At 47.7% G+C, this 21,690-nt stretch overlaps 1 protein-coding gene across 1 annotated transcript in view; it reads left to right on the top strand.

Moving 5' to 3' along the window:
• Positions 1 to 372: 372 nt before the first annotated feature.
• samd10b (sterile alpha motif domain containing 10b) overlaps positions 373 to 21,690 on the top strand; it is a 33,410-nt gene continuing 12,092 nt past the window's right edge. The window contains exons 1-2 of the mRNA XM_047040364.1: positions 373 to 637; positions 17,039 to 17,214. Of these exons, the coding sequence (XP_046896320.1) occupies positions 625 to 637; positions 17,039 to 17,214 (189 nt within the window). The 5' untranslated portion in view covers positions 373 to 624. The remainder of the gene's footprint in view (positions 638 to 17,038; positions 17,215 to 21,690) is intronic.

Here is a 21,690-nt window from a genome sequence, read left to right as displayed (position 1 = left end):
CAGCACCTGTGTGTGTATGTGTCAGTGTGTGTAACAGGCTTGGCAGCAAGCTCTCCTGTGCAGCAGCAGTTGCCAAAAACTGTAGGGCTGATCATGACCCTCCAACACCCTCATCACAAGCTCAACTTGCCATTCTCTACTGATTCCCTATTCATTCAAATATATGGTTAAACCCGAATTAAACTGATGCATGGGGTTTAATGTCTAAAAGAACGCGCGGCATCTGGAGGGAGAGCAGGGCAGAGAGCGCGCAGAGATGCTCGGGGCGGAGTCAGAGGACATCAATATTCACACCAGTTTAAGGTTACGTTTTTAATCTTGCATTGTTGTTGATTTCCAGTGGCTGGTGGCAGCGTGTGTGTTAGTGACCTCTCGGTGGTCAGGTATGAAAAAGGGGCGGAGTTAAGAAGCCTAGTGGGGCTTGTCGCGACGGGGCTCGGCATCTCTTGAATAAATGTCGATGAGACCGTTGTTAAATTCAATTTTGCATGTGACCTCACAGGGAGAACAGGGTGTCACTCGCACGACAGATTATTTTCAACAAACACACTTTCTTCCAGCTACGGAACGGCATGGGACTCACTCACTAAAACAACCACGGAGAGATATACACTAAGACCGACTATGGCTGTGGACGGTAAGAGCGGTTATTTATGGTATTGCGATTTATCTGCGCGTAATAGACTATTTTTTGGACTCCTTCATTAATATTACGATTCCGTTTTATAGCCTACCTAGCATTGTATATTTTTTGTTCCAATGTCTATTCCTTTTTCAACTGTCACTGTTGGAAAAGGTGAGAGATCCTTGAGACAGTTTGGGGTTTTAATTGTGTTTTAATAAGTATTCGGTAGCTGCGGTATTGATGCCAAAGACTCCACCATCGAACCCGTGCAATAACTTATGAATGACTCGCAGAAGCGCCAGACGAGGTGCTGAAGTGGATGGTTGCGCGTGATTCACTTTTAGCCTCAAACGGGACAGAACAAATAACAAGTCATCATCGTTTTTCAGGATTTTACCATATCATATCAAACATTCCGAACCTTTTGGTCAGTAAGCTCAATAAGACTGAAGAAACAGAACAGAATAAAATGTAGAACAAAACGGACTAACATATTATAAATCTAAACCTACCAACTAAATTAACGAGTAGAGGCACAATAGGGAATCACAAACCCTTTTCCCCTCAAGGACAATATGCCAGAGCCTCAGTCAGCTCAGTACAAACAATGTCCTCTGTCCCTGTCCAATGAAGCAGGTTAGTTCTTCATGATCATGGCTGCAGGTAGGATAGAGCTAGCACAGCGACATATTGCCCTATCTATAATTAATAACAGTTTACTTAAGCATCATTAATTTAGTCAGAGCCCTGAGTAATGGCATCACTGTGGCAGTGTGTTTCCCTGTTTTTTTAATGAGTGTGGGTACAGGAAGCATGTATCTGAGTGGGCTTATGGTGGCAATGTTCATCTATTAACCAGAACCGCTGCATAGACCTACATGTAAAGACGCAAAGGTCAGGAATGACACTGATGTCTTTCAAGATACATTTTTGGCCTTTTTCGGCTTTATTGTGCAGAGACAGTAAGAGGTATGTAGGAGAGCAAGAGAAGACATGCAGAAACAGCCCGAGCCAGAATGGAACCCGAGCGGCTGTGTCTGGGCCTCCGCCCATATGGCCCGCTGGCTACCTGGTGAGCCAGCAGGGAGACCTATGTGGATGGGCTGCTCTTCATGATTCAGTGGATCATCATGCCATGCATTACTGCACAAAAGACACAGCGCTGTTAAAACAGCACTCATGCTGGCTCCATAGACTGAAGATCAGATTTGTGTACCGTCTGGTCAGATAGCTACGGATAACTGCATGTGGCGGCCTTGTCACTTCTGAGAGCTTCAACGATGCAAGTGCACAGAGGCCTCTCCATTCTATACGGTCTCTGAGGGATTCTCCCTGTGTGAGAAGCTGCACATGGTGTGTATACAGAAGCTCCTTATCAGCGAGAGAGCAGCACCACCGGGTCTCCAGCCCCCCCATCTCCCCTATTTCATAGCAGGAATAGGCGTGGGGAAACTCTGAAGGCAGGAGAGAGTGTGTGTGTCCACTCTCCAGAGCCAGGCATGGGTAGGCCCAGCAGGCCGGGGATGGAACGAGACGGTCTGGTGAAAAGAACGACAGGGTGGATTCCATCCATCCGTTCTGGCTAAAGACACACACACACACGCACACACACACACACACACACACACACGCACACACACACACACGCACACACACAAACAGAGACAACACTCCCACTAAATCTGACAAGTGCACACACACTAAGCTTGGACACAGCTGGGTATAGATCCCAAAACAACCCTCTCCATCCATAGCTGGCCCAGCCCATCTCTCAGCGGGAGTCTGGGGGAGGCTGGCTCCCTGCTGCAGGCTGCTCACAGGGATGGGAGCGGGGAAATGGACACAGGAGGAGGATTGGATGTTTTGGATTCCTTTAACTTCCTTACGACTCAAACCTATAATTAATGTAGTTGGAAATACAGTTATTATCCAGTCCATGATCTGTAAACATCATAAGGGAGTCATTGTTAAGGGACCATGTTGGTCAAACTATGTGGTTTAGCTCCAGATAGCTGCAGACGTGTGTTTGTGTGTTTCAGCCTCGCAGTCTGTCTGCTGTTAACCCTTTAGACCGCCGCTGAAAACCTGACTCAGTCGTCTCAGCCCCTGTGTTCAGAACACACTGTCTACAGGGCAGATCAAATCACACACAATCGTCTGCTTATTGAACTGTGTAATACCCTTTCCACTGGGGCTCTCCCACTGCTAATCCAGCGATCGAGAGTTTGTGTGTGTGTGTACGTGTGGAAATGAGTGTCTGTGTGTGACTTGCCTATCTGTGTATATGTGCATGCGTTTGTGTGCATGCGTGTGTGTGTGTGTGTGTGTGCATGTGTGTGTAAGGTGTGGGAGTGGAGCCAAAGGGCCAAAGGGGGACAACTGTTAGCTTTACAAAGACAAACAGTGTCTTTGTTGTTTTTTCTGCCTGTGTGACATTACCAGTGGGGGGCCCCAGTACCATTTGGGAGCTCCAGAAGGACTTCTGAAGCCCGCCTCTGGAGAATACTATAAAAATAGGGGGGTTGCCTTGTCATGGCATTGGAATACATTTAAAATAAATATGGATTGGAAGAGGTTGGGGAAGTCTCTATGTGAGTGATTGAACCGATTTAGTCTCTGTGTGTGTTTTTGTAAAAGCTCTTACAGAGTGTTACCATTGCTTGTGTTTGCCCTGGTTTTAGTCTGGCTCATCCTCTTAAAAACAGACAGACACACATGCATCTAGACACACACACAAACCATTACCACCCCCCTAGTGTGCACTGTCTGGCCCAGCCCGGCTGATAATGGATGGTAGTGGTCAGAAATATGAATGCTCTAAAACTGGAGAGAAAGGCACAAGAGTAAGAGAAGGAAGGTCATGCTGGGGAGAAGAGAGGATCGTGTTTAGTCACTATTTCTCAGTAGAAAAGGGAAATGGAAAAGCCCATAAACCAGAAGTCCCTTGTGATAGCTGACTGATACAGGGGTTGAACCTTACACTCAATTCATGTCCCAACAAACAAACAGAAATCTGACCTTTGACTTGTGGCTACAGAAGAGAGTGGCAAGAAAGAGAGAGTAAGAGGGTGAGAGAGGAGTGGGGGTTGTCCTATAAACATTTACACAACAGTCCCTTGGGACTCTCAGCTATTGATTAAGGGGTAAATGAGAAGAGTTCAGTATCGGCATGGCCAGGAGAGTGAGTGTGTGTGTGTGAGTGTGTCTGTGCCGTGTAGGAGTGGCGGCAGGTTTTAGCGCATCAGGCAGTCTTGTGCTAAGGCATCGCTTAGTTAGGATGGGGATAGCAGTGTGAGATGAGAGAGCTTCTCTCCGCGGCCCACTCGGACTGTCTCATTGATTTCTCTCTCATTCCGACCTTCCCGTTTCACTAATTTCTTTCAAAGTGACGAGGCCTTAGTTCCGGTTCATTGGTCTCGTCCCGGGTCCAACTTTGTCCTCTTTTCTCCCCCTCCCTCCTCCCCTTGAATTAGAATGAGCACAAGCCCGTATCCAATATCTCCCCTCTAATTAGTGTTCTGCAAAGACATAGAGAGAGAGAGAGAGAGAGAGAGAGGGGGAGAGAAAGAGAGGGGGTGGGGGGGGTGGAGAGAGATTAAAACAAGATTTAATTTGCTGAAAGGGTTATACAAATGAGGTATAATCATACATGGTTGTATCCCTCATGTGTACTGCTCTGCTGTAGTCACTGACACACACACACAGACAGACACACAGACAGACACACACACAGACAGACAGACACACAGACAGACACACACACACAAACTCACACACAAGCACACTTACGATCATTGAGTCTGTTAACTACCGTACCTACTGTATATAGGGACACATTGTAATACACAATTGTTATTTGGTTGTTTGACAAGAAGAAAAAGTAGGATCTGTAGTTTGGGCCTGTCTGTCCCAGGGGCGTTGCCAGAAAAATATTTTTGGGTAGGCCTAGAAAAATACGGATAGGCATCTTTTCAGTTTTTTTGTACTTAATTACTTTGCGACGTGCACCCATTGCATCATTTTTCAGAGATATATTTTTGTTTTGGGGTAGGCCTTAGAACAAATTGGGTAGGCCTGTGCCTACCCAGGCCTACCCGTGGCTACGCCCCTGGTCTGTCCTATAGGACAAAGCGATGTGAAGCCCAATCCCAGTCCTGTAGCCGTCTCCAGCCTTGTCCTTCACTAAATCTGCAACTTCTTTCAAGTCTGAGTTTCAAGGAGACCAGTGATGCCCTCTGCAACAGCTCATGACCCCACCTTAGACACCAGCAAAATAAACATGCTAATTATGAGTGGCCTTCTGTCTGAAGGTAAGCAGGATGCTGATTTCTCCTTGTTAAAGCCTCTCTCTCCCCTCTCTGTCTGTGCCGTGGGTCGTGGGGGTCTGGAATGCAGATTGCCCATTAAACAAATGGCTAATGTCTGCAGCTACGCCCTCGGCAGACATGCATGGCACGTTCACCTTCCTTCTCCACCCGAAAAGCAATTACACTGCTCATCGCAGTCCAGTATTATCATCCCCAAGTACTCCGTTCTGCTCAAACAGGGCTTGTGAATAACCAGCTGATATGTGCGTGATTGTGTGTGTGTAGTATTAAATGTGTTGAATGTGAGCTGTAGAATCATGTCAAACCATTGTTCTATGTCTCATTCAGCATTCTTGGTGCCAGTTGCCGCCCAGAGCAAACCCTGGGAATGATCTGTTTTAGCTTTCTCAAATGTATTATTGTCATCCTTTTCATTAGCTCCATCTCTGCTTCTTCTCCTCTGCGTCTCTCTTTTTGGTCTCTTTACGCCCTTTTGTCACTCTCTGCCTCTCCAACTTTCTACCTCCCTTCCAGCTCCCATCCCTTGGCATAGAGGTAATAACATCCAGGGTTTATGACCTCCAACGGGTGTCACAGCGCCTCGAATGGGCCCTCAATTTACTGTGTCAATAGCAACCAAGTGTCAGCGTGTCGTCTACAGCAGAGAAGTGGTGGAAGGGAGTGGGCCCAACTCTAACTTCTTCCTCTTCCAACTTTCTCTTCAAATCTCTCTCTCCCTCTCTCTCTCTCTCTCTCTCTCTCTCTCTCTCTCTCTTTCTCTCTCTCTCTATCTCGCTTGCTCGCTCGCTCTCCCATACCCCCTTCTCTCTCAACCTCCTGCCTTGTCAGGATAAACAGACCGTGAGAACAGCCACTTTAACCAGATCTTGGATTTCTGTTCCGTGTGCTACTACATGATACATCTTCCAACCGTATGGAATGAGTGATGTGAATCCTCTGGATTAGAAGAGATCGTTTTATCTGGGCCTAAATGTAACTGCATCCTGCTCTTATCTTGTTGTCACAGTTGTGCTTCTTACAGTCCGATTAAGGGCAGAAGGACAGATCTCACTCTGCGTTATCCTTCTCCTGCTCCCATCACAGCGTGTTAAAGGGTCACAACCATACTCAGGCTTTTATTACAATCTTTGGAGTTTTTGGTGGCTTGATCAGTTATCAGTAAAAAGACCATCTCTCATCCTAGCTGTCTCTCGATCCTATTTTCTCTTCCTCCCTCCTCCTCTCTCTCTATCCCTCTCTCCCCCCCTCTGTCCCTCTCTCTCTTGCTCAAATGTCTGACTCTGCCCTCTTAACCGGCTTTCTCTGAAATCCAGTCAGAATACGCTGCCTGTGTACCTTATCCCAAAGATTAGACAGGGATTTGTCCCTCGGGAGCTGGGGATGGAGGGAGGCAGACGGGAGGGAGGGGATGGAGGGAGGCAGACAGGAAGGAGGGGATGGAGGGAGGCAGACAGGAGGGAGGGGATGGAGGGAGGCAGACAGGAGGGAGGGGATGGAGGGAGGCAGACAGGAGGGAGGGGATGGAGATGGAGGCAGACAGGAAGGAGGGGATGGAGGGAGGCAGACAGGAAGGAGGGGATGGAGATGGAGGCAGACAGGAAGGAGGGGATGGAGGGAGGCAGACAGGAAGGAGGGGATGGAGATGGAGGCAGACAGGAAGGAGGGGATGGAGGGAGGCAGACAGGAAGGAGGGGATGGAGGGAGGCAGACAGGAAGGAGGGGATGGAGGGAGGCAGACAGGAAGGAGGGGATGGAGGGAGGCAGACAGGAAGGAGGGGATGGAGGGAGGCAGACAGGAAGGAGGGGATGGAGATGGAGGCAGACAGGAAGGAGGAGATGGAGAGGGAGGCAGACAGGAGGGAGGGGATGGAGATGGAGGCAGACAGGAAGGAGATGATAGAGATGGAGGCAGACAGGAAGGAGGGGATGGAGGGAGGCAGACATGAAGGAGGAGATGGAGAGGGAGGCAGACAGGAATGAGGGGATGGAGGGAGGCAGACAGGAAGGAGGGGATGGAGATGGAGGCAGACAGGAAGGAGGGGATGGAGATGGAGGCAGACAGGAAGGAGGGGATGGAGGGAGGCAGACAGGAGGGAGGGGATGGAGGGAGGCAGACAGGAGGGAGGGGATGGAGGAATGATATGGCAGCTTATTACTACTACTAAGCCTACTCAGGGCTTTTCAGGTGTTTAGGTAGGGTGGAGACTGAAAGGCTCAGTTAAAGGAAGTGTCAGTATAGTTTTTCTATCACACAAACTACTTGTTACACAGAGTCAGGTTAAGTTCATGGAAGCGTTGAGAGTAGACAGCCTGTTACGGCCCCTTTCCTGGGCTGACTGTACCTCAGTGTTACAGAGGTCAGGCTGACAGGAGGAGACACTCTGGTTCTACATAGTTTTGTTTTGACTGCAGGACTGTCTGAGCGCACCGGGCCCATGCCAGCGCGTCGGCCTGTCACTCATACTTAGCGGGGGCGGGATCTGATGTGTCATAGCGATGGTCTGCTTTGCCCTAGTTTCAAATTGACACTGCTCTTCTCACACACTCACACGACTACACCGGTATGCATGCACACACACACACACACACACACACACACTCACACACAGACAGCTATGACACAGAGAAAAGATCCTTAGCTGTAATAGAGGCGATGATGGTGACAAACTCTGACAACTTCAGAGTTTAGAATTTGGTAGACAGATTTTGGAAATGTTTAGAACTAAATAGAGGACCCAAGAGGAGCTTTCACTGTACTGACCAGCTCTTTTGGAGACATTAGATGACACATGTGGGTTATAGCAATAGTTGTAGTCTTTTTACCATGCCCTTGAAGGATAATTGTGGTGTGTGCTTTTGGTGTGTGTGAATTAGTTCATACAACTCAGTGTGGCTTAGTGATAACAGGAAAACGAGATCAGTAGAGTGGAAGAGAGATGAGTGTGAGCTAGTTTGGCAGTGCTAGGACACCGGCTTTGAATATTATTACAAAAACGGCAGTGACACACATCCAGGAAGAGGCCATGGTCAGCACTAATTAGCAGTGACGCACACACATACACACACCAGCTAACACACAGTATTTTAAGAGAACTAGGGTAGCTTAATTGGTGTGGTCTATGAGAACAAGCCTAAATGTATATGACACTTCACTGTTCTCTTTGTGGTTGGAGATAAACTTCTGTTATCATTAGGAGGAGATGGTATAGATCACTGTTATAGACAGAGAGATAAAGAGCACTGGTAAACTTACAGTCACACAGAGAGACATAGAGAGAAAGAAAGAAGAAGAAGAAGTATAGAGATTCCAAAATGAACTTTTGGCCCAGAAATGTAGCTCCGGTAGGGATTTTGTTTGTGTGTGTGTGTGTGTGTGTCTGTGTCTGTGTCTGTGTGTGTGTGCAGAGTTTCACAGACAGCTCTTTGCTTTGATTCTGTTCTCTCTTTCATCCCAAATGTCCGTTGTAATCACGGCTGTGTTCTGTGTTACCTGAGCTCCCTGAAGACTACCGTGCTACGAGGCTTCTGAAACCCTGCTGTGTGTGTGTGTGTGCGGGGGTTTGTGCGTGAGTGTGTGTATGAGTGTCTAAATGCGCGTACGTGTGGAGAAAGGTGGTAATTGGCGTGTCTGCCTGGCTGAAAGGCCCTGTTGAACTCTCTAAGCAGGAGAGGTGCTGATAACATGGCAATTAAAGACTGGAGGGAAAGCGCCCCATCAACACAACACACGGCAGACCAGAGAGCTCCCTCCCAGACCACTGCAGAGGGCTGGAGAGGTGGGGGAGGGGGGGTGGGGGGGTGGCAGAGAGATGGGGCACAGAGGGGCCCTAAAGGGAGGACTCATTTATCTCTGCTAGGCGGAAACACTCAGATGGCTGCTCTGTCATTCACATATCAAAACATAGGGTAAAGCTTAACCCTCTTCGGGTTTATGAGTCCCCCCTCTGTGCAGCAGCGGAGGAGACATCCTGGATGTTTTTTATGCAAGTTACCGTGTGTTGTGCTTGTTTTTTATCTGTGTATGAGTGTTGGGATCCTACTGTTTCCCTCAACACAGACCTGACTGGGGTGGTGTCAGCTTGCATCCTCCTCCGGCGGCCCCCCCCCCCCCCCCCCCCCTCCTCCCTCTGTGTATTCTGCCTCCTACTGGCTGACATCAAAGAGAGACAGGGTTCTCACCACAGAATGGAGAAACTCAGCAAGGAAACAAGAACTCTTCAAACCTCAGTTTAGTTGGTCCATGGAGAGACTCCCTGCTGTGCCTCACTGGAGCTCTCTGGGCTCTCACATCAGTGATGAGACTAACAAACCAGCTCTCTCTCTCTCTCTCTCTCTCTCTCTCTCTCTCTCTCTCTCTCTCTCTCTCTCCTCTCTCTCTCTCTCTCTCTCACATCTCTGTCTCTCTCTCTCTCTCTCTCTCTCTCTCTCTCTCTCTCTCTCTCTGTCTCTGTCATCTCTCTCTCTCTGTCTCTGTCTCTGTCTCTGTCTCTGTCTCTGTCTCTCTCTCTCTCTGTCTCTGTCTCTCTCTCTCTCTCTCTCCTCTCTCTCTCTCTCTCTCTCTCTCTCTCTCTCTCTCTCTCCTCTCCTCTCTCTCTCTCACTCTGTCTCTGTCTCTCTCTGTCTCTCTCTCTCTCTCTCTCTCTCTCTCTCTCTCCTCTCGCTCTCTCTCTCTCTCTCTCTCTCTGTCTCTGTCATCTCTCTCTCTCACTCTATACCTTCTGTCTTTCCCCCTTGGTGTCCCTTTTCACATCTTTTTCATTGTCAAACTTCCTCCCTGTTCAATACTTTACTTTAATTTCTTCTAATGTGTCTCTATACGTGTGTGTGTCATTCTGTGTCTGTCTTATACTGTTATTGTACTGTTATTCTATTGCAACACACACACACGCACATGCACACACACACACAGAGTGATGTGGAGCTCAGAGCTTTTGTGCACTCAATGTAGTATTGATTGGTGACCACTCTATCTCCCATGCTCTTTATTGTGCCACGGTAGTGGTGCAGGTATGGATTTAGAACATGTGACCGTTATAATCAACTATAGTCAAGTCTGGTCACCTGGGGCTAGTGTGTGTTTGTCCGTGTTTTAGTCTCTGTTTGTAGAATCAGTACTCCTTTGCAGTTTTCCAAAGCCTTCCATAGTTGCCCTACAACGCTCTCTCTCTTGATCTATCTCTCTCTCATTCTTTCACATTGGGATTATCAGAACTGGAATCAAAAAGGGATGGGATGCCTACTATATTGGTAATGCCAGCTGGACTGTAAATGTGAAGTGTGGATCCATGATCAACAGAAGGACTGTAGTGGTTCCTTGCCGGACCGCTGTCCAAGCCATCTGTGAAGGTACAGCTCTCTGTCCAGTCCCAGACAGTTTGTCTGGGCTTGCTGTTCATCAGTATCCTGTATCCCTGGATGCCTCCACTACCCGCTAGCTCACCGTCTACTGAACCTGGACTGTGAATGAGGGTTGTGTGTGTTTAAAATATGCTGCAACATTATTCTTAAAATTCTGAGATGAGTTTGAATGGTTGGCCATGTATACTTTTGTGCGTAGACATAGGCTCATGGATTCAGACAGGCGTTCTTTCAGTCAAGGGGAAAATCAACCAGCAGTAAAAATGTATCAGAGCAATCTTGTTTGAATGGGAAAATGATGCACTGTTTGTTTTGACTTAAATGAATCATTCAAATGCTTTCTCTTCTCAATGAATTCCAGTAGAACAGACTAATAGGGGCTTTCACAAATAATACAATTTACACATAACTTAAGTAAATTAAATGAACAGTAGTATTTGTATTTTTATGCTTATACACTGTACTTCTTCAGTAGTGTGGGTGGAGAGAAGCTAATTGTATTAAATCCTAGTCATCATGGTCAGGAGAGTAGCTAGTTATTATGAGATGGGGTGTTCATGTGGCCTTTTACAAACATATTCAATTATTCAAGATCAAAGTCCCTAACAATTTTCTTCTTTTAGATACAGATGTGGGCCATGGCAATCACAACTGTGCAATTAAACATGAAAAATGTTTTGGTCTTCATAGTTGACCTTTCCAAGCTGTTTAGCCTTTTCATGTGCTATCTCTCCCACAGCTAGGGTCCATTTCAAGGTCTCAGCCTGACTGGGTTGACAGACACTTACATGATGGTAATGGTAGAGGCTGGTAGGTACATTCTTCTGAACATGGCTCTAGTCTCACTGCCCCTGTAAAGAATCCAATCAAACACACACAAAAAACACACACACGGTTTGATTTTATTTTCTGCCATCATTAGCTTGATGTTCTGAAGCATTCTACTTCGCTACACTAACATAAGCATCATGCAGTGGCCTTGTCATACCAGGACTGTTAATTAGAGCTCAGGTTTGACAAAGGGAAGCTTGACAGACAAAATCAGAGGTAGGAGAACTGTGCATCCAGCATGTTTACTGCACATCCCTTTCAAAGTAAATCTCTATCTGAGAGATCTCCGGTTTAGCTTTCCTAAGCCTCCACATTGGTAAAATAGGAACAGACAGTGACAAGAAGCCATGTTAGGTTGTTTGGACAATCCCAGTTTCTTATTCTAGTGTATGCTGAGCCTGTTGATGGGTCTATATGAGCCCCAGAAGTCCGTATGTCCCCCCCTCCTCCTCCCCTGATAGGCTCCCTGGCTGTCACCCTCCCTCTCTCCCTCCTTCCCCTCCCGCTCTTCACTTCTTCTGCTGACATTCATTCAGGGCAGCTCGGAGCTATCGACCGTCAGCCAGATTGAATCTGCGGCTGCACGTCGTCTTACAAGAGCTGAGAGTAGAGAACATCTAACTGTCATGACCTTTCACACCCATCTCTTCATCCCCCCCTCTCTCTAGCCCTGGATCTAATAGTTCCTCCCTCCAGGCCTTCCTGTTACCTCTCACACTCTCTCCAGTTTCCCCACCTGGTCTGACCCATTCACCTATTTATTCATTCCCTACCGCTCTTTGCCCCTGGATTTCCCTATTCAGCTCTTTCTGTCCACCCACTCCCCTGCTCCTCTCATCCTTCCCATCTTTTCACTCATCCGTGCTTGGTCTCCTCCTTCACCCCTATTATCCTGTTAAAAGGCCAACTGAATCTCACCCTCTCAAGTGTGTGCCTTTCTCACCTTCACCTGTCCCAGCATAAAATCCCACCTCTACTACAGTATGAAGGGCACCTGTCATAGAGGCAGGAAATTACTGTCACTAATGACTGTGTGTGTGTGTGCTATCGGATCTGTAATAGTGTTTTATCTGACACTCTGGGGTGGTAATCAATAGTAACCGTTTCCCCTTGCAGTGACATTGCCTGTGACCAGGGGGGGTCTATAAACTGTGAGCACACAACAACACAGAGGGAGGAGATTGTGTGTGTGTGTGTGTGTGCTGGGGGAAGGGTTCTAGGTATAAGATAGGAACAATCCTCTGACTGTCTGAAGAGGTTCGTTAAGGTCAGGGATTTCTGCCCCCTACAGGACCCTCTCCAGTCTGAGGAGACAGAGGGACAGTGTCACATCACAGAGCTGAAACACAGGATCCCATTAGAGGCCACCGTGGCTGTTGTCCTGCACTGGCACAGGCGTGACCAGGAGCTTGTAGTGGACTTACAGTTCATGTCTGTAAGCTACTAGGTTTAATACATAATAATAATAATAATGATAATAATAATTATTATTATTTTGGCTCACAATGGCTATTGATTCACACAGACACACGCACAAACATGCCTCACACACAATGTGTTTAGACTCAGTGTGTACTCCTGGAATATCTGTGATAGAAGGAACACTGATACGCTGTGAAAAGTAACTCCAGCCTTCACAGTATTGTTTTATATCGCCGTGGATAATGGAGTGCAGTGCATGATGGGAAAAGACCCTGGAGGTTTTTTAAAGAGAGCTTCATTTATTTATATATTTATGCGTCCTCAGCCTCAACCAGATTCCCCTCCTTCCCTGTGCTCTGTGAAGATGTTGTCATTTCATGGCTCATTCCTGCTTGAGGCTGGGTCTGGTGGGGTAGTGCTGCCTGGGGTTCACCACACAGCCACACAGGGACAAATAGGGACCAGAGCTATATTCACACATAAAGAAACAGAGCTATGTATTTTTACTGGAGATACTGTATTTAGTTATTTATGTTAAATGTGTTACACAGGCGTGAAATGAATGCAAGATAACGTTTCAGCCACTCGCAGATTATGGAGAAATGCAGTAGTTGGGGGATTTTTTCGAAATAGATTTATGGACACCTTTGACTTTAAATAGAAACGTTATCCCTGAAATGATTGGTAGTTGGTATAGAGCTGCGAGGCTGGGCTGTGCCAAGAGTTCCTGCTTGTAGTTGATGCTGGTGTCAAGTGGACGGGGGGCTTGGCTAACATATCTTGGCTTAGTCATAACAACCTCTGCAAAATCAGTGGTTGGGGTGTGTGTGTGTGTGGAGAACATACACAACTATAACAAGGTTAAGGCCAATGGAAACATTCAGGAGAAAAAACAGTCCAGGGACTAAATTTAAATGTTCTCTTATGGCCGGGGCACACAAGTCTAAAACTGCCCGGTGATCTATTGAGGGATTTGGCTTGGAATGACTTTCTAGGGGTACTATACATAATTGCTAATTGTCCTTTCAAAAATGAACACCTCTGAGATTTTCCCTTTCACTGTGGTACCACGCTAAAGGGGGAGGTGGGACAAATGTTGAGGCTCAGAGACCTACTGACTTGTGTTCTTGTGACCTATTAGAGCTTGTTCTCCACAGCCCTTCAGGCCCTGTCTGGAACCGTCTGCCCTTGTCTGAGTCTCTTACCCCTCTGTGTGCGTGTTTGTGACTGGGAATAACTCTTCTCTCTTCTCCTCTCTCCTCCTCTCCTCTCCTCTCCTCTCCTCTCCTCTCCTCTCCTCTCCTCTCCTCTCCTCTCCTCTCCTCTTCTCTTCTCTTCTTTTCTCTTCTCTTCTCCTCTCCTTTCCTCATCTCTTCTCCTCTCCTATCCTCTGTCCTCCTCTCATCCCTTCCCTTCTGTTAATGTATGCAACAAATAAATTATATACAAAATAAATTATGGGAAAGGTTAGGGGGGAGGGACGTTGTCTAAGCCTAATTTGATCATGTATGTAACCAGGCAGAGAAGAAAGCAGAGAACATGGAGTCTTTCCTGCTGACTTGCTGATGGACATGTTTGAGACTGGAATTACATCAGATCAGACAAATCATTAATCCTTTCAGTTCTTATAACCTACATTAGGAATCTGTACTTTTCACGGTATGACATCCCTGAAGCAGCCCAATCCCAGTTCTCCTCATGTGGGGGAAAGCAGAAGCCAGCTGATGCCAGCGGCTGCCAGTAGAGCCAGGAGCAGTCCTGTCCCTTCCAGCGACGTGTCAATGATAGGGCGTGTTGTTAATCCCATTTGGCTGAGCTCAATGAAGAGGTAGGCTTTATTTTCCTGTGGATCCAGAGCCATAGGTTAAGATGTAAATGTGTGCTCATAGAGGGGGGCGGTATGACTGCTGGAAGATGAGGGATCATCAGGGTTACTGATTGAGGGCAGAGTGGAACTGAGTGCTTAGCCTACCAGGATGTTAATGTCACATGTACAGTAACCTTTAAAGGTCACATTAAAATGCTCTTGAACGTAGGCGCTGTATCTAGAATATTCATTAACTTCCTTTTGTCCCTCTCTCTCTTTCTCTCTCTATCTCCCTCTCCCCCTCCCTCTCTGGTCAGCTGACTATGATTGACAAGTCTTTACGGTGACTGGGCTCTGCCCCACCTCCAGTCTCCTTCCAGTCTCCTCCCCCTCAGTGTGAGTGGCAGTAATGAGATCAGGGCTGCACTGTATTTGCCCTGCCGACCACCTGAACATGACAGCCAGTGAGAGTGGGAGTGAGATGGAGGGAGGGAGAGAGGGCTATACAGGGGTATACAGGGGAGACTGAGAAGGATGTTGATGTAGTCCGTAGAAGTACAGAAGAAGAGTGGACTGGGATGGGAGAGTGGAGAGAGAGGAGGAGAGAGAGGTGAGAGAGAGGAGGAGAGAGAGGAGGAGAGAGAGGGGAGAGAGAGGAGGAGAGAGAGGAGGAGAGAGGAGGAGAGAGAGTAGGATAGAGAGGGGGAGAGAGAGGAGGAGAGAGGGGAGAGAGAGGAGGAGAGAGAGGGGAGAGGGAGGAGGAGAGAGAGGGGAGAGAGAGGAGGAGAAAGAGGAGGAGAAAGGAGGAGAGAGAGGGAAGAGAGAGGAGGAGAGAGAGGAGAGAGAGGAGAGAGAGGTGAGAGAGAGGAGGAGAGAGAGGAGGAGAGAGGGAGAAATGGTGGGGGTGTTTCTCCATCATGGCTCTGTGAACTCTGGATTCCCTTGTGCTCACCTGAACACTCCTTCTTCCTCGCTCTCCTGAAGGCTGGGGTTTCCCAGAAGCCTCATCTGTCATGTAGTTCTCTTTGGATTGGCTGAACTCTCCTGAGTTTGTAGCTGTCTCCAAAAAAACATAACTACTTTTCCTTCACCACAAGAGTTCAATCAACTGTCAGATTATTTCAATTTCAAGAAGTAAAAACTTGATTGTGTTAGCTTTAGCTGCATGAACTATTACGAGTGAGGAAATTGGCAGTTATTGTTAGGGAATATCACAATATGATGGGCCCAAGGGTTATGTAAAGAAAAATGGTATAAACTAACAATATCGCGAACTCAATTTGTAGGCTCCTTTTCTGATGGCCACACTGACCTTGTCAGCCCGAGCTGCATGGCACATGACCGATGTCGAAACAGAAAGGCTGAGATGGACGGGTGAGAGCAGGGAGAGAGAACACAGAATGGAATCCTTTAAATGTTAAAGTTTGAAGCATTTTGAGTACTTTCAGTACTGGGTACTTTCAGTAAACAATTGCACATTCGGGCCCATTGATATTCACTTTTAAACCAAGATGAATTCAGTATCATACTTTATCCTTCATTAAATATTTTGTACTTGGCAAGTTCTTTCTGTGCCGCTAATCACTTTAGTGATGCCAGCAGTAATGCTTACATAAGACAGCCGACTGGAAGCAAGGCATGTGCAAAAGAAAGAGTGGGCAGAGAAGGGGAGGAGAGGAAGAAAGGTCTTTGGAGCATTTTCCATTTAGACCCTAATGCTTCACAGAGGCTGATGATTTAGGGAGAAACTGGGGTCTCTATTTAGATACGTGCATCTGGAAAAAGAGTGAAATGAAAGACGGAAAAGAAGGCAGTGAATTCTAAAGAAAAGAATGAAAAGAGAGAGATAGAGTTGAAAGTATCCCAACGCTTTCTTTCTTCTCTCTCTGCTAGACAAGAGCTGGCAAGTGGGAGACAGACTGCTAGCCAAAGATTCTGCATATGGGCCTCTATATCATAGTGAGATAACACACAATACTGAATACTAGAGTTATGTACTGTCTGTGAAAGTAATGTTTTTATACATGAAAATGAATAATGAATACCAGCTATACACATGCTCTTACACGCAGTTTCTGCTAGTGGGAAGGATTCCCCAGGGCTGTGTGATGGGTCTGCAGCAGGTTGGGGTGGAGGCAACAGAGATGAGTCAGTCACCTGAGAGTCTGTCTCTGGGAGGAGGCCTCTCGCTGGTCTCCCTGCACTCACCTCCCGACAGCTGTCACTCACACAACTCAGAGCCTGACAGATGGACTGATGGTGGAGGGAGGGATGAAGGGATGGAGGGATGGAGGGAGGGACAGACCGACAGATGGAGGGCGGAGGTAGATCTCTTTAGGACAATTGCTGTTGAAATGTTTTGAATTCAGGATTATGATTAAAATTCTATGAATCCATCGTTACCTTGTACTTTGCTAAATTAAAACTACTGCCGTTATTATGGAATTTTCACCATGGCTTTGTGTTGTTGTTCCTTTGGTCTGTCATCGCTGCATGGCTACAGTACATTTAAAACCCTCTCTCTCTCTCCTCTCTCTCTCTCTCTCTCTCTCTCTCTCTCTCTCTCTCTCTCTCTCTCTCTCTCTCTCTCTCTCTCTCTCTCTCTCTCTCTCTCTCTCTCTCTCTCTCTCTCTCTCTCTCTCTCTCTCTGTCTCTCCCTCCCTCCAGCGGCGTCCAGCTTCAGTTTCTGCCGTGCGTCCCTGGAGCACACAGTGTCTGCTGAGGAGCTCAGCTACCAGCTGCCTCGCCGCGCAGGAGGCAGTCTGACCTGGCATGATGGGCGGGGCCAGAAGACCACACGCACTGTCAAACTACTGCAGCAGCCTGGCACAGAGGGCATCCAGGTACACACACACATACTGACAAAGGAAGCTGTACAGAACAAGATCTTCGTATCTAATTGCATACGTAAACATCAGCGAGGTGTGCAGGCCTGCTTCACTCACCAGCTGCGGCTCCTGTCCTCTGGTAGATCCCGGGGGCGGGGGGGGGGGTGATGCTCCACATCACCAGAGACACAGGTACTGTAGCAGCACCGTGCTGGAGAGACTGAGGCGGGTTACGTAACAGCACAGATTGCTAAACCATATACTTGGAATGCAGGTAATAGTTCTGTCACAACATCAGAGTGTAAACAGTCACTTCTTTAGTATTTGTATCGGTCCAATAACCTGTATCTGAGCCACCAGTGTGTTGTCATGGAAGAAGCATCAGCAATGCGACTGCTGATTGGTCGGCTGGGTGGCAGTGTCTATCAAGAGGTCATGTGAGCATGCAGTGACATACTCCAGCATGTCAGTTACTTCCACTCTCTGCTCTCATGCAATATGGAATCCCATCTGGGAAGATCCACAACAGGCCATAACAAAGTAAGAAAAAGGCCCTTTCAATTCTAGGACTTCCTTGTACAGTGCTTGACCTAAAACAGCCTGTGGTGTTACGATCTTCCTGATTGTACTGTAGACGGCTGGGGCCTCGAGAGAGACTGAGGAGACGGGGTCTTTTCTTCAGGGTCTTCTGGAAAACATGAGTTGCAGAGAGTGGAGCAACGCGTGCAGAAACACGTGACATTCAATTATTTAGAAGAGAATGGCTGCCTCAGAGTTAGTGAAGTTTGGGAAGAACGTCTTCATGGAAGCTTTAGGAAGGTCCCTCAGTGCGGTCATGCTCAACTCCAGCTGATTGAGCCGGAAGTTCCTTAATGCCATGAGAATATTTATGGTGACTATAAGACTTTGAACAGCAAGCCCATCTAATGCTTTATTCAACAGGCTTTAGGGTCATCTTTCTCTCCCCCCTTTTCACTCTTATTTGTGTTTGCGCACGCGTGTGTCGATTTAGCTCTCAGAGGGCAGATGATTAGATTAGACTCCATGAGCTTGGTTTACATTCATCCGCACTAATGAATAAACAAGTTACATGAGACAAAGCCCAGCTTGTGTGCGTACGTAGTGAATACCCAAAGGAAGCTGCCTATTAGCCTAGATAGTGTAGTTCTGTCAGTTTGAGCTTAAGTACAGTTAGGTGTAAGTGTGTGACTGATTCCCCTGTAGTTGGCTTTCCTACAAACCAAGCCTCCACGTGGCCCTGAGTGAGGAGACAGATGGAGATGGGTTCAGTTCATATCTTTACACAGCTTCTTCTCTGTTCAATCCAAACTGTTGAGAATTGGAATAAAAATCATGAGGAGGATTCTATGTGAGAGAGCTATGAAGAGAGAGAGAGAAGCAGACGAGTAGAAAAAATGAAAGCTAGTAGACACCATTTGGGCGAGATGACAGCTGCTGTGCTTTGCATGCACCATTACAACCAGTGTGTATGTGTGTGTGCGTGCGTGCTCGACTGCATGTGTGTGCGTGACCTTGAATTTAAATTGCGTGGTGGTGTGGCTGGGTTAGATGGTTCTGTTATTAGTTTAGTCTCCTCATTACCAGCCTTAGTCACTGACCCACCAAGCTGACCCCAAGCTGGACAGGGTCTGGGGAGCAGTAAATGACCAGCTCTGGATAATGAGACCATCAAGCTTTGTTCTTATTCCCTCTGCCTAATGGATCAGCTCTATAGACTGGAAGAATATGGATGGAAGAAAGAAAAATGTAATGAGAGAGAGACGGAGATAGAACGTGAATGAGAAAGAGTGAGAGACACAAAGCGACCTGTGTGTCAGTTTACCTCCCTCCATGTGTTGAAGTCAAGGATCTCCACAGCTCAGACTAATCCCTGCTTGCGCCTCTTTTCTCCTGGGGTAAGTCTGCTCACACCCCAGAGGATCATGGGACTTCGACATGCTCCGAGGCTGGCAGGGAACCAATGGGAGAGCAGTATGAGAGGACAGGCAGAAGGGACAGAGAGAATGAAGGGTTCCAGCAGCAGGACACAGTCTGAAGGATGCAGGAAGCACAGGGACATGTGCAGTCCTGCTGCGCTGTAGAAGAGAGGAGCGGGAGCAGGAGCAGGACCGCAGGGAGAGACTTATGAAGGAGAGACACAGGATGGACCCGTGCAAAGCAGAGGATGGAAGAAGGATTGGGCCACTCAAATCTGCCTGGTCTCTGGGGTTGAAAGACAGATTAAAGGGCTGACAGAGTAATGACAAAGAAGGGAGAGGGGGAGGGCATAGGAAGAAGAAAGCCAGAAAGGGTAAGGGCCTTGTGGAAGATAAAGGAAGGAGAGAGCAAGGATGTTGGTGGGAAAGAGCTGTGGGCTGTTTGGATGGAGAGAGAGAGAGAGAGAGGAGATTGTGAAGAGAGAGGAGGGGTGGGACGAGGGAGAGGGGAGGTAAGAAACATTCTCATGGCTCTGACTTTGCTGTTGCCCCAGCTCCTTGACATTGACACACCGATACCCCCCCCACACTCACACACTCACTACACAAACACACACACTCGCATAAACAAACACAGTTGCTTGTACTAATTGGCTGAGACTCTTTGATCAGTGAGGGAGGGGGTGGGGTGTAGATGCAGAGCAGTCGTCCAGAGTTCTGGGGGTTCTGTGAGGTCCTGGGGGGGGCTGAGGGGCTGGGGGTTCTGTGAGGTCCTGGGGGGGGCTGAGGGGCTGGGGGTTCTGTGAGGTCCTGGGGGGTGCTGGGGGCTCTGTGAGGTCCTGGGGGGGGGGGCTGAGGGGCATACTAGAGGTGGAGAGTAGCTAGGCTGGGGCAGGGAGGGGAGCTTATCAGTCACAGAGGGTGAATTTTAAGAAGCCCCTGGACCTTTTTAGCATCTCCAGTAATCCCTGATTCAGCTCCGCTGGGGGGACCAAGGACACACACAGATGTGCAGACACACTCATGCACACAAAGAGACTAAGGAGAGGAAACTCAATGCTCAAGGTCGTGGAGCAGGAGTTAGAGGGGAGAGGAGAGGAGGGAAGAAGAGGAGAGGAGAAGTGAAAAACTGTGGATAAGTAGAGAGGGAGAAAGAGTTGTGGAGGGAGGAAGAGAGGGAGGGAGGGAGGGAGGGAAAAGATGGAAAAGTAAAGGGGGATGAAAGAAAGCGTAGAACAAAGTGAAAAGAAAGGGGAGATGGGGCTTGAAGATACTCAGTGAGATACGGAAGGATCAATACAGAGTTCCAGAGAGAGTGGAAGGGATGTAGGGAAAGCAGGGAAGAAGGAAGATGGCAGGATGGAATGATAGGTTTAATGTAACGGGGAACAGTGGTCCTGAGGAGGATGAGAGGATGGAAAAGAAAAGAACTGAGACACAGAAAGATCATATTGGAAGGAATGCCGTGTCCTTTTTAGATGCCAGAGTTGAGCCTCGAGGGAAACTGTCTGAACGTGGAGGAGGACTGATGTTGGATACAGGGGGCTGTCACTCTACCCCCTCCCTGCCTCCCCCTGCCTCCCCCTGCCTCGCTTACTGTCCCTCCTGCTGCTCATTATTTTACCACCTGTTGTATGCATGCTGTCTCTCTCTCTCTCTCTCTCTCTCTCTCTCTCTCTCTCTCTCTCTCTCTCTCTCTCTCTATCTCTCTCTCTCTCTCTCTCTCTCTCTCTCTCTCTCTCTCTCTCTCTCTAACACAGACATTCTCCTCTCCTCCCTCCCTTCACCTTCCTCCTTCATGTGTAATGAATGGGAGAGTGTCTCCTGTTGGACAGAAGTAGATCTCCAGGGGTTGAGGGTGAACACTCCAGCAGAGATGTGGCCAGAGCAGATAGGCCCTGATGGATGGCCTGGAAGGATAGGAGAGAAGAGGAGAGAGTGAAGGAGGGAGGGAGGTGTGAAAGGATCGGGTGAGGTGATGCTCGTAATGAAGGCCATTACTCACCGGAATTCTGAGCCAGTCAAATTACTGATAGGTCAGTTTCACTAACTCTCCTCTAGTCTCCTCTCCTTTCTTCCCTGTCATTGTCTTTGTCTCTCTTCTCTCCATGTTGCTGTGCCCCCCTGTCCTACTCTGTGTGCTGAAGCCCTTACTTCAACATGCACAGGGAAGCAACGAGACAGGGAGACACTTCCATTCCTCACGGGAGACTGGCCATCCAAAAATGAGAAAACACTAGCATGATTATTTACTTAATCATCTGTGAGAACAAGCATTTTCACACCTTCACTAACTCAATCTTCATTAAGGACGGGGAGCGTTTTATTTGGGGTTATTAAGAAGGCTCCAGCATATTATTGAGCATGGATTGGAGTATGCACGCAATTAGGGCAACAAGATGCAGACTAGAGCGTAAAGATGGAGTTTTCAATTAAGCCTTACAACACATCAAGCCAGTAGGCATCTAAGAGTGTCTTTGTGTGTGTATGCACATGTTTTTGTGTCTGTGTGCGTGTCTGTAAGGGTGAGGATATGAGCATATGGTTGGAGATA

The sequence above is a fragment of the Hypomesus transpacificus genome, chromosome 18 (genome assembly GCF_021917145.1).
Source record: "Hypomesus transpacificus isolate Combined female chromosome 18, fHypTra1, whole genome shotgun sequence".
NCBI lineage: Eukaryota > Metazoa > Chordata > Actinopteri > Osmeriformes > Osmeridae > Hypomesus > Hypomesus transpacificus.
Note: the sequence above shows the minus strand (reverse complement) of the source record. Positions and strands in the feature narration are given on the sequence as shown.